This window comes from Emydura macquarii, unplaced genomic scaffold (assembly GCF_026122565.2).
Source record: "Emydura macquarii macquarii isolate MOO-44397 ecotype Brisbane River unplaced genomic scaffold, CSIRO-AGI_Emac_v2 contig_1551, whole genome shotgun sequence".
In the NCBI taxonomy this organism is placed as follows: domain Eukaryota; kingdom Metazoa; phylum Chordata; order Testudines; family Chelidae; genus Emydura; species Emydura macquarii.
Window position 1 is genome coordinate 12,502,084 of NW_027131688.1, and position 12,322 is coordinate 12,514,405.

At 40.7% G+C, this 12,322-nt stretch overlaps 1 protein-coding gene across 3 annotated transcripts in view; it reads right to left on the reverse strand.

The window, feature by feature from the left end:
• Positions 1–4,158: 4,158 nt before the first annotated feature.
• RTN1 (reticulon 1) overlaps positions 4,159–12,322 on the reverse strand; it is a 206,019-nt gene continuing 197,855 nt past the window's right edge. For all 3 annotated transcript variants that reach the window (XM_067554888.1, XM_067554890.1, XM_067554891.1), the window contains 6 exons: positions 10,061–10,268; positions 8,427–8,565; positions 7,222–7,291; positions 6,738–6,784; positions 6,572–6,630; positions 4,159–5,146 (listed from right to left, as the gene is read on the reverse strand). In XM_067554888.1, coding sequence (XP_067410989.1) covers positions 5,104–5,146; positions 6,572–6,630; positions 6,738–6,784; positions 7,222–7,291; positions 8,427–8,565; positions 10,061–10,268 — 566 coding nt within the window. In that variant the 3' untranslated portion in view covers positions 4,159–5,103. The remainder of the gene's footprint in view (positions 5,147–6,571; positions 6,631–6,737; positions 6,785–7,221; positions 7,292–8,426; positions 8,566–10,060; positions 10,269–12,322) is intronic.

Sequence of the window (12,322 nt, forward strand, 5' to 3'; positions counted from 1 at the left end):
AAAGCGGTGGATGTGATATATCTTGACTTTAGCAAAGTCTCCCATAGTATTCTTGCCAACAAGTTAAAGAAATATGGGTTGGATGAATGGACTATAAGGCGGATAGAAAGCTGGCTAGATCATTGGGATCAACAGGTAGTGATCAATGGCCTGATGTCTAGTTGGCAGCCAGTATCAAGCACAGTGCCCCAGGGGTTGGTCCTGAAGCCAGTTTTGTTCAACATCTTCATTAATGATCTAGAGGATGGGGTGGATTGCATCCTCAGCAAGTTTGCAGATGTCACTAAGCTGGGGGGAGTGGTAGATACGCTGGAGGGTAGGGATAGGATACAGAGTGACCTAGACAAATTAGAGGATTGGGCCAAAAGAAATCTAATGAGGTTCAACAAGGATAAATGCAGAGTCCTGCACTTAGGATGGAAGAATCCCATGCACGGCTACAGGCTGGGGACTAGCGGGCTAGGCAGCAGTTCTACAGAAAAGGACCTGGGGGTTACAGTGGATAAGAAACTGGATATGAGTCAACAGTGTGCCCTGGTTACCAAGAAGGCTAATGGCATATTGGGCTGCATTAGCAGGAGCATTGCCAGCAGATCGAGGGAAGTGATTATTCCCCTCTATTCAGCACTGGTGAGGCCGCATTTGGAGTACTGTGTCCAGTTTTGGGCCCCCCACTATAGAAAAGATGTGGATAAATTGGAGAGAATCTGGTAGAGGCCAATGAAAATGATTAGGGGGCTGGAGCACATGACTTATGAGGAGAGGCTGAGGGAACTGGGCTTTTTTAGTGTACAGAAGAGAAGAATGAGGGGGGATTTGATAGCAGCCTTTAACTACCTAAAGGGGGGTTCCAAAGAGGATGTAGCAAGGCTGTTCTCATAATAAGGAGCAATGGTCTCAAGTTGCAGTGGTAGAAGGGTGATGAAGCACTGGAATGGGTTACCTAGGGAGTTGGTGGAATCTCCATCCTTAAAGGTTTTTAAGGTGCGGCTTGACAAAGCCCTGGCTGGGATGATTTAGATGAATTAAAGCAGCTTTGAGCAGGGGGCTACACTAGATGACCTCCTGAGATCCTCTCCAACTCTAAACTTCTATGGTTCTATGATTCCACCTCATTCCACTACAACGTACTTTTTTATTTATGTGCCCATCACCCCAGCACATGAGCATGTTACATTGATTAAAGTATAGCAGTGTATTGGACAGTGTGAAGCACTAAATGAACCTTTCTCTGCACTGTCCAAACAAACCACAAATAACTTAGTGATGACCCATATCTAAACAAATACTTCACTAAAAAGCTGCAGCTTGCATAACTCTCTGTAGGTCAGTAAATCTGTACTCTGGTTGGTCACCAAATGAAGTGAATTTCACAGCTGAAGAGTCTGAGTTGAAAATGCACCATCTTCCATTCCTAAAAGAACATATGTAGGAGCTGACAGCAGTAGCACCTCAGTCACCTTTAAGGTGGTGTACAGGGAGAAAGAAGATCTTTAAGATAGCTAAATTCCAGAAACCATGTCAGAGTTTAAGTATCTTGCTGAATCAGGGTCTAAACACATGCTTTAAACAGGTGAGTAGCCCCACTGAAATCAATAGGACTTAAAGGTAGACATATGCTCAAATATCTTGCTGAATCAAGGCCTTAGTGATTAGAACCAGCACTTTGAATGGCCTCCAAAAGCAACAGGAAGCCAGTGTAATTCATGTGGCTCAGATGTAGTACAATTTCTTTGAAGTTCCCCTGATAGGAACATGTGGAAAAGAAGAGAGCTCAACACTAGAATCCTTTGATCACCCTGTCTGAGCAAACTCTTAGGTTTCTACTGTCCAAACACCCTGCAAAATTTGTCTCACTAACCAATCAAGCTTGTCTGCCATTGTATTTTACTTTGACTGTAAAAGAGGGATAGAAATGAAAGGAGCTAGCAGACTGGGTACTCTGATCGCCTCTCATTCCAGTAATCCATGTCATTAAGTGTTACATACATTCAATTATTCTGGGCAATTAAACCAGATATTATTTCATGGGAATGCTCAGCATTGCTTTTAGCACTGCATAATTTTTTTCACTCATAAAAACCCCCCAAAATCAACATATTATAATCCCCAAAATACTGTGTCATGAACCTGATCATGCATGGGATCTGCTAGCATAGACTCCCCCATAAAGTCTCCTGGACTTCAGTATTCAGATACTATGATGATGATCATGGTACAAGATCTATATAAAATATGTCCTTCCAGGGACACAGGGGTTCTATGTTAGTAGATCCTATTGAAGGACTGGGCTCTGTTTGTAGGATTTTTCAAAGAATATGGCTTATGGAAACCAACAGTATGGAGGACTTTTGATTCAGCTGGTTCTCATGGTCACAGGGTGGCATGGAAGGAACTGGTATTATTGCAACTGGTTAACAATGCAAAAAGGAAATGATGGTTTCATAGGTGAAGAGTCAACACTTAAGTGTTTCTTAAAGGTAAAACTTCTGAAGTGTGGTTCTACTTGAATATATAAAAATGGCACTGGGGAGTCCCACACGCATGGGATCAGTGAGATAATATCACATTTGCTTATTTTCCCAGTCAAACTAACCCTCAGCAAAACAACTCATTCCAAGCCCCAAGAGTTACCCTGAGATCTGTCCTTCTCACACTCCATTACCAGTAGTTAAAGTGCTGATCTATGCTCTCAGCTACAACTGTGCAAACCACGTGATCTTCTTAGGAGATGCAGCACAGAATCTATCACCTTAGTCTGTGAATATAGAAGTCAGAGATGCAATTAAAGCACTGGATGGCTGTTCTGTTAAATTTTAACTATTGGCTTCAAATTAAACACTCTCATAACTATACAAATTAAAAGAAACTTACTCCATTGAATCAAAAGAAAAATATATCAAACTGGAGTTTTCATCTTTTGATCTAGAAAGATGTTTATAATATATATGCAGCTGAGATTTATAAAATGTTATAATAAGTTTAAAAAAGAATGTTTAAATACAAATGTTAATTAAAAGGGTAAAATATTAAATAACTCAAAGTTGTAACAATGCAGGTGAATTGCTGGGTCATTTTTTTCACACTGAATTTGAGATTCATCATTCTGTATTTGTAAAACACTTTAAGATCTATGTGCTATACAAAGGCGAGGTATCATTATTTGTAAATTATATGTTACTTATATTTGCTAGATGAGATATAAATAATATTGCCAGGAGTCTGATTCTCTTCTCATTTACACTGCCGTAAATCAAGAGTCACTCCACTCCAGTCAATGGAGTTTGTAAACTCTTTGGGGCAGGGCCATCTTCTGTTTGTTTTGTGTGCTTGCATGGTAGCTGGCACAATGGTAGTCTAATCCATGATAGAGGAATGTGTCAGCAAAGTGACTGGGCAGCTAGAGATAGGAAATAGATGAATTTAAGGAAAAAAAATTCAGTTCACAAAAGACCAGACAAATGCTCAATGCGCCAAGAGCTCATGTTAGATATAGAGCTTAATTTTCTGAGAGAAAATGTATACGCCAGTGACATCAATATCAGAGCTGGTCAGAAATTCTTCCCTCCCATTCCCCCTGTAGAAAAAGTCTTCTGCAGAAAATTTCAACGGCAGGCTAAACAAAAACTGTACATTTTTGGTCAAAAATACTTAGGATTTCAGGTTTTAAATGAACAGTCAAATTTTTTCACATATAGCAAACACTTCCCATTAAAATGTTCATTTTGTCAAATATCCAAGCTTTTTTCAAAAAACAATGTACATGGAAAATTTTCAACCAGCCTCAGCTAATAGGGATTTGCTTTAATCTATTGGCTCTCAGAAACTAAATTTCAATTTATAAAAGGCTTTGTAAACCAGCTTTCAACTGTTCAATTGAAACAAGCTTTCATTTTGGCTACCAGCACCTGTGATCAATATTGATTCCTTCATCTTAGTACAGATTTTGAGGAATAAAGTGAGCTAAGAAAGTAGAAATAGTGGGTATGGGGAGACTGAAAAATGGCCAGTGCAATTTTGATTGCTTTCAGAGTTGTGTTGTTTCTGATTTGAACCATGTTTAAGTCAGGCAACTTTCAAGAGAATTCACTGATCATTACATGTGCCTGAAATGTAGTAATGACACCAACAAAATAAACAACTTTTGGCACTAGGAAGTTTGCTTTATTTCCATTCTTTACTCATCAGGATGTGAAACTGCTAAATGAACTAAGTACAGACAATCTTTTCGGATTGAACCATTTTGTAGTGGCAAACCTGAGCATGGAACAGGCATAAATAGCTCTCAGAGACCAACAAACAAGCCTGCCATGCTTTTTGCAGATTGGGTATTGATTTTGCAAATTCTAATGTAATCCCAATAGCAACAAGAGGGAGAACTTTTTACATTTAGTAACATTTATTTCTGCATTCGGTATCAAGTACATAAGTGCAAATATTCAGAGTCCATAATTAAGTTCATTAGGAATTACAGAGAATGTAATACAAAGTGTAATAAATTTAACAAGCTGGAACTCTCCAGTTACCATACATGTAAATCAGCCGATCAATCCCTTTTGTTTTGTTTTTAGTTATACAAAACCGATTACTATAAGTACCGATTGCTGTTTATTTGATTTGTGCTGGAAAACACCAAAACATCAGTCTACAATTCTATATAGTTAATAAAGATGAACCCAACCAGCAACCCAGTGACATAGAAGCAATTTTAACTATTGCATCAGGGCACTAAGCAGGAAAGCCCTAGCCACATGTAACATTAAAGTTATAGAAGCAATGCCCATAGAAGAAGAAAAACACTTTAAAAAAAATCAATATTATTTAGGCTATCACCATCATGCACTTTATAAGCAACACAAAAACCACATCTAGTACACTTTTCTCTTTACTATACTTTAGTGCTTGACACAAGTGATTGCGAATATTCTAAGAGTACACAAGAAGCATGGAAAAAGAGCTGCTTCTGTGTTTTATGTTCTAAGATCATGGTGTTGAGAAAAAAAAAGGAACAATAAATTTGCAATAAAGTGTAAAGCTGAGCTGTTTGCACTCCAGACTCCCCCATTATTCACTACTGTAGCTGATGGATTCTTGATGTCTGTTTTATTCTGCCTTTCTCTTAGCGCCTGGGATTTTCGCCTGAATCCTAGGTGTAAAAAATGGGATTACACTGTCAGACAGCAATTAATCACAGTCATTCCATAGCATCATGCTTTTTCTTAGCTAGAAGGTGACCTTTGCTTTAGCCTTTATCCCAGGTGCCTTGGTAAGACAGGTGTGTAACAACTATAAACAAAGAGGGCTAGATTGTGCGTTAGACTACACAGCTGCACAGAAAAGAAATGGTGAGGGGATAAGACAGCCTGCCCACATGGACTAGCTGGACCCTGCATCTAGGAGCACAGGAGTAAACAGTTGGGTTCTTAATAGTTCACATATATCCGGGATATGCTCAGTGAACTTGCCATTCCTTTGACTTCCCACTATATGTTGTTATCTGTAAGAAACTAGAAATATGGTTAAAATACAAAATTTGGATCCAGATTTTTAACATCACCAGAATCCAGGAGTGCTCAGAGCCAGGGGTTGGGTTTGTTTGGTTGATCAAGTGCTCAGGAGTAGAGATCAGAGCGGTTCTACGTCCAGAGGGCTCACAACCCTGAGGAAATGTGGTCAAAGACTGGGTGAAAGAGGAGGCTGTTGGGTAGATCTGCAACCCAGAGCTCTCCAACTATTTAGGTCACAGCAAACACGAACCGTTACTATAAGTAAAGGGTTACAACTTATTTCTCTCTTTGAGGTGAATCCTAAGCCTAGCGCCCTAATGAAAAATTGGGGCGATCCCCCTGTGCAGAGGGCCAGCACTAGGTCCATGCACTGTGAAGTTCTACTTAAGCCCTGTTTGGAGAACTTAAAATGGGGCCAAACCCTTGGGCCATCTTTCTGCACTTGGATGAATTGAATTTCTCAGTGCACGAATGTAACAGTGAGCGTACACGTTGGCTTCACACTTGAATGTACAGAAGGCAAATTTTCTTTAACCAGAAGATTGCTAATGACAACAGCATTGCTATTCTGCAGAAGCACCTCAACCATCCATGTCAGTAGCAGGTTAACTCATTCTGAGCCACGATATGAAAAAAGAGTTGATGAAATGAGCCAGTGTATCAAGAGCCCTTTTGGGGAAGGAAGCAAAGAGCTTCGTCTCCCTTGTCCAGCCTGTGTAAGGAACTCAGGGAAGCGCCAGGGTTGCTCCCTCCATAGCTCCCCAAATGGGAAGGAGACTGGGAAGGAGGATGTGAGGCTGTGATTGCGCCCGATCCTCACTGGTCTGCAGCATGGAGTTAGACTGCAAGTGGCAGTATGCTGCACTCCCGGAAGGGGTGTGTGACTTTGGGCACATTCCCCCATGCACTGGGGAGGTCTGGTAGGCCTTCTCTCAGTGGCAGAATTCCTGCTTTTGCTCCCCTGGGGACCATAACCTTCCATGCCACCCCAAATGTATAGATATGCCCTAAGGACACAAGTGAGCCTAAGGTATCTTCTTGTAAAAATCTGCTGCTCAACTCACTTTGCCATGACCGTGTTTATATGGATCCTCACAAGTCCCAAGTATTGATCAATCTGTGCCTACAAAGAGCAAAAACAGACATCCGAAGATCAACGGAGCATTGGAAAGCGAGAACCATTTATACATCCAATCTGACTGATAGTTATTGTACCGTCTTTTGACTTACCTGATACTTGTCATATACAACAGGTAGAGTAAACATAGAGACCACAGCTGGGGAAAAATGCACAGAGTTATATTTCTGCAGTTTAGATTGTTATTCACAGAAAACAAGATTCATTCTCTAGTTTCCTCTTGAAAGAAAAGGCAAAGGCACATGATGTCACTTTGTCCCCAGAGAGATTCATGAATCCGTATTAAAACTGAACTATGCCTGAATCTTCCAAATGGGAAATTTATCATCACTATGTGCCCAGCAGCTGAGAAGCCACTAAGCACAACAAGTGGCTGATAGATATCAGGGGACAACAGATTAAGAAATAAAGATGAACATGTATTAGTAAGTGGAACAAAGATAATTGTCTCACGGTGGAGAAAGCACATTTCAAAGGTGAGACAAGTGGGAGGTTATGCTGGTTTTCCTAACAAGAAATTGCACGTTGTGGTTAATAATTTTAAGAACAGATCTTAAAATAAACGACGATCTTTACCCATGATCAGAAGAGTCAGGCCATTGAAGAGAGCTCCAATGTAAGTCAGCAGCCACATTAGTACTGCAAACTAAATTGAAAACAAATCATTAGATCTCCTGACAATCACTGAAACTGTCAGCAGAAGAATAAATGGCTCCATTTAACTAGCTAGCATATGGGCATATTATTATTCCATTAGCTACACTTAACTAGCTAGAATGCCAACACGCTAAGGAACTAGGGGCATCTGCTGTAAGTGACTTTAATTCTTCATAGACTTCAAAATCAATGCAAAAAAACCCCACAAACTTTTCGGAAGGGTGCAGAGCAAAGGCAAAGCACCCTACTTTTCTTTGCATAACTCCACCCTTCCTTCCACTACCACCCCCCTGCAGTTCTCCTTGTCATCTTCCTTGTTGGGCTTTTGCCTATGTGTAGGACCTGATCCTGCAATGAGCTCAGCCGAGGCAGACCCCTGCACCTGTGTGGAGCTTCACTGAGAGAGGGGTCTTCCTGTGCAGAGTACATTGCACGACTGATGCCTTAGATTGTAACTCTGTGGAGACACGAACTGTGGATAAAATTTTCAAAAGAGCCTAAGTTCCAATGACCTTCATGACAGTCTTTGTTCTGAGGGGTGTGGAGGCACCTAACAGGCTTCTGGACGCTCCTAAAGCAATAGATAATAAACAACCATTATGGCTGAGCAGTAACACGGATATTCTTCTATAAAGGAAATGAAAGAGTTGAGGGATGGGATGGATTGGTGGGCAAGGAGAAGGTGGAGTATCACATCCCAGTGTCACGTAGGGTTCCAGCGAGTCTAGGGGTGACCATGCTGCTAGCAGCGTCCCGAGTACCTTGCAGGAACAGTGTAGCACTCTGTGGGCCAGCTCCTCAGAGAGAGTAACTCAGAGAAACTCCATAGACTTCAGGGGAGCAATGCCACTTTATATCAGCTGAGGATCCGGCCCAACATCTTTAATAACTCTGATATTATGGGTCACTAAATTCAAACATGTAACGTTAAATCACTCATTTATAGAAAATTATTAGTTAAAAAAAAAAAAGAGAGAGAGAGAGAGAACGGGAACCTTTATACTGTACAGTAACACACGTCTAGGTTTTGTAAAGGCACTATCACCCTGGAAACTAAGGAAAGCGCTTTGCTCTGTAAAATATCTCCTCTGCAATGGGATTCAAAATGGTTAAGCAAATCATACTTTTAAGGAATCCACCAGGTCCTGGACAAGAAAGAGTCTCCTCAGCTCTCTGACTGTGCTGTTCACGTACAACTGGAGACAGTCTGTATATTTCTGAATCTGGTCCTGTGAGAGAGACATTTCCATCTCCAGGTAGCCTCTGCCAGAAACACAGATCCAGTTACAACACATAGACAAGCTTGCAGTTCATTTACTCTTGTGTTTTTCTCCTTCTGCTGTTCCCTTCTACCCTGTAGCTCATTTTCTTTGTGGCCTTAGGAGGCACAACACTACCAACACCCACCATTACCCCTCTGCACTGATATTTCACCCTTGGACAAATATGGGCCTCATTGCCCCCTCCAGTGATTAAAATCCACTGGAGGCCACCAAGGGAAGAAACTTGACACGGCTTCTCCTGTGGCTTTTTCCTCCACATCTTGCTGTTGGGTGTGTGAATTATTCCCCCGTGGGATGGGCCATGGATCCAGCCCCTCACACACTACAGATTCCAGGAGACCAGCAGGGCCGTATTATCCATTAGGCACAATAGGCACAGTGCCTAGGGCCTACAAAACTTTCAGGGCCTATGAAAAAAATGTTTATATATAATTTTTTACTTTTATTTAAAAAACTATTTATTAATAGCTTAAAATCAAATTAGTTATTTCAGTCGGGGGGCCTACGAAGGCAAGTGTGCCTAGGGCCTACAAAGGTCTTAAAACTGCCCTGGAGACCAGAGCCATCTGCTCACAGGTCTCAGGCCTCTGATCAGCTCTGGAACACCAGCACCTCCTACTCTCCTCCCTGACAGTGAGCTCCAAATTCCAGGGTGGCTTGCCAGCACTATGATGGTCTAGGTATTACAACACCAGGCCATACTAGCTTTTCCCCTGAAACTCAGTGGGGTCAGTGGGGAGAATGATGTGTGTTCCATGGAAACCCCCCAGCCCACCCCATCCAACATTGTTCTGCCCTGTTCTCACCCTAATCCTCACCCCTTTCCCATGTCCCATGGAGGGTTCTCGTTAGGATCCTTTGGAAACTGGGGATTCCCTGCCCCCACTTCCACATGAGAAAGAGAAAAATCTATCTGTGGGGTTCCCATCTCAGGTGTCTGTCATCTCCTCCAGTTGACAATCTCTTGAAACTCTAATATTGCTGGGGTAAAGATACAACTTTCCCTCTAAAAACAACAGTATTAATGTTTAACACTTGTGCTATCCACACCCAACGTGCTTTATGGAAGCTCATTATTCTAGGCATTCAGTAAAAGAAGTGTAGGCCAGTATTCTTGCTGCTATGGGGGAAAGTGTGTTATAGCTGGAATACCAGGCACACCTATAGCTTTTACTACAGTTTTTCCATTTTTCTAGTTGCTTATAAACTTTCTGAATCTTTCAGCTTTCAGACTAACATTTTTGAGGCCTGAGGGGTGATGATTTTTATATATATATATTTGAGCTAATACAATTCATGGACTTTTAAGACCATGAACAGTGGAAAAGAACATATTTACCCATTATGAAAGAAAAGAAAAAAAAAGCCCTGTACACGGTTTAAAAGTGTTTATGGCAGATACAGAACTATGACATCACTAATAATGAATCTTTTGCATGGTATGCACCCTTTGGAAATGATTGTGAAGCACTCACTTGAATGGATGACCTTCATCAGTCTTCTGCACAGCCTGCAAAACGGACTTGTAGATTCTGAAGCTAATGGTGGCTGAGAGAGCCGCTAGCGCCAGGTAGGCGATAACACTGACCACACTAAACTGGGTCAGGGAGAAGAGCAGTAGCAGGATGCTTCCGAACACTATCCCTGTCTGCTTGATGTCACGCCAGTACAACAGGTCAATAGCTGGGAAGAGAAGACAATCAATCAAAATCAAACACCGCAGTGATTTCAAAGCAAGCTACTGTTGCAGAGTCAGGTGACTAAGATCTTTTGCAGAGAGACAAAGGCTACATCTACGCTGCAAGCTAGCAGTGTGATTCCCAGGTCGCATACACACATGCTAGCTCGATAAAGCTACCACGAGTATAAATAGTAGTGTAGCTGTGATAGTCTGGGTGGTGGCAAATACAAACCCACCTGAACCCTGCCTGTATGACTTGGCACGGCTAAACCAGGCTGCCATGGCCCATGCTACTGCAGCTATGTGAATATGTGTATGCAAACTGGGAATCACGCCACTACCTTGCAGTGTAGACTTAGCCAAAGGGATAAATGACAACCTCCCTTACATTGGTAACTCTGTTGACATCAGTGGAGTCATTCCAGAAATACACAATTGCAAACTAGACCAAAACCTGGCCTAAAATCTCTACATTACAGTATCAGTATGTCTTAGTGGGCAGCATTTTTGCCTTTAAATGTCATATGCCTGAGTCTCACACTAGCCTCATTGCTTACTCCAACATGACCCAGCCATGCAGCGCTATGGGTTATTACTAAGGCTAGTCCAAAATTTCCCATCAAAACTTTTTTTCAAAGGGAGATTGAGTTTTCGAGTAAATGAAAGTTTGTCCAAAAAGTGTGTATTTTGCTTGAAAATTTTAGAATTTTCATTAGAAATTCCAAATATTTTTCAGTTTTTGGTATACCAACAAAATGTCAAAAATTTCCATTGAAAATTTTAAAGAGAACTATTCCCCTCCCCCACATTTTCGTTGATGCTTTCAGCAGGAACACCTCCCCCCCATTATTTTCTGACCAGCTCTACTTGTTAGATCGTTAGGAAACCATCTTTCAGATGAGACATTTTAAAAAATGTCCCATTTAATCTGGTGACTGTTCAGCTGGAAGTTATAAATCCCATGACACTTTTTAAGAAACTTTCTGCGACTTAGCTAACTTTCTCTCTATATTCAACGTATGGGTTTTTGTTTGAGCAGGGCAAATACTGCTAAACATTTTCTGTAAATGTATCTTTACTTTTTAAAGTTCACTTTGACTGGCTTGAACCCATTTTGTGTTCATGAACCATGAACATTGTAGCAAAATGATTTTACCAACAGGAGTATTCTCCATAAAAGCAAATTTAAGCAAACATTGCTGAATACTCCGGGAAAATTCATGATCCCAAAAATTTACATCTGAAATGTGCCTTCATCCAATCAGGGAACAGAACCATATCATGTGACAATGTCCAATCAAAAACGATTCTAATTTTAAACATTGACTATTCAAGATGAACTGCTTGAATATGGTACAGATCAGATGTTACTGATAGATGTTAGCTGTAGAATAATTCTGAATAAGGAACAAATTCAGGAACATTATGATCTGCTCAAAGAAAATTCATAAACAAAAAAAGGAAAAATTCATAAAATAATATATTTATGGTAAATTATTTGTCCAGTAATAATTTTAATCTCCAAAATTTTGTGAGTCATTGCTGAATGAGCTATTAGTCATTACTCTTACAGCTATTACTCTTACTCAATATTTTAAGGTACTTTGGGAAAGAGTACAAAAATTGCTAATTAAAATAAAGTTCTATTCATTTTCTGTTCCATTCAAGTTCTATTCCATTCACCAGTGATACATATGAACCCTAAATTAGAGAATCCTTTTATATTTCTAAATGTATGGATTCAGTCTGGATCCTTCAAACATTTATGCACAGGAGTAGCCCTGATGAATTCAGTGGGACTAATTACATGTCAGAGTGCATGCAGGATTGAGGCCTAAATGTGATGGATTAATTGACCTTCCTTACACAGAGTGTCCAACTATGAAGAGATAGATTCCCATGGTGCAAATAGGTGGGAATTCCACAGAACTAACAAGATCCACATGTTTTGCAGATCATGAGTAGCAAGAGTCTGCACCTGCATGGTGGCTCTGATTAGCCTTCAACAATATGGATGTGGGAAGGGAGATATTATTTGACGCCCGTTGTTAATTTT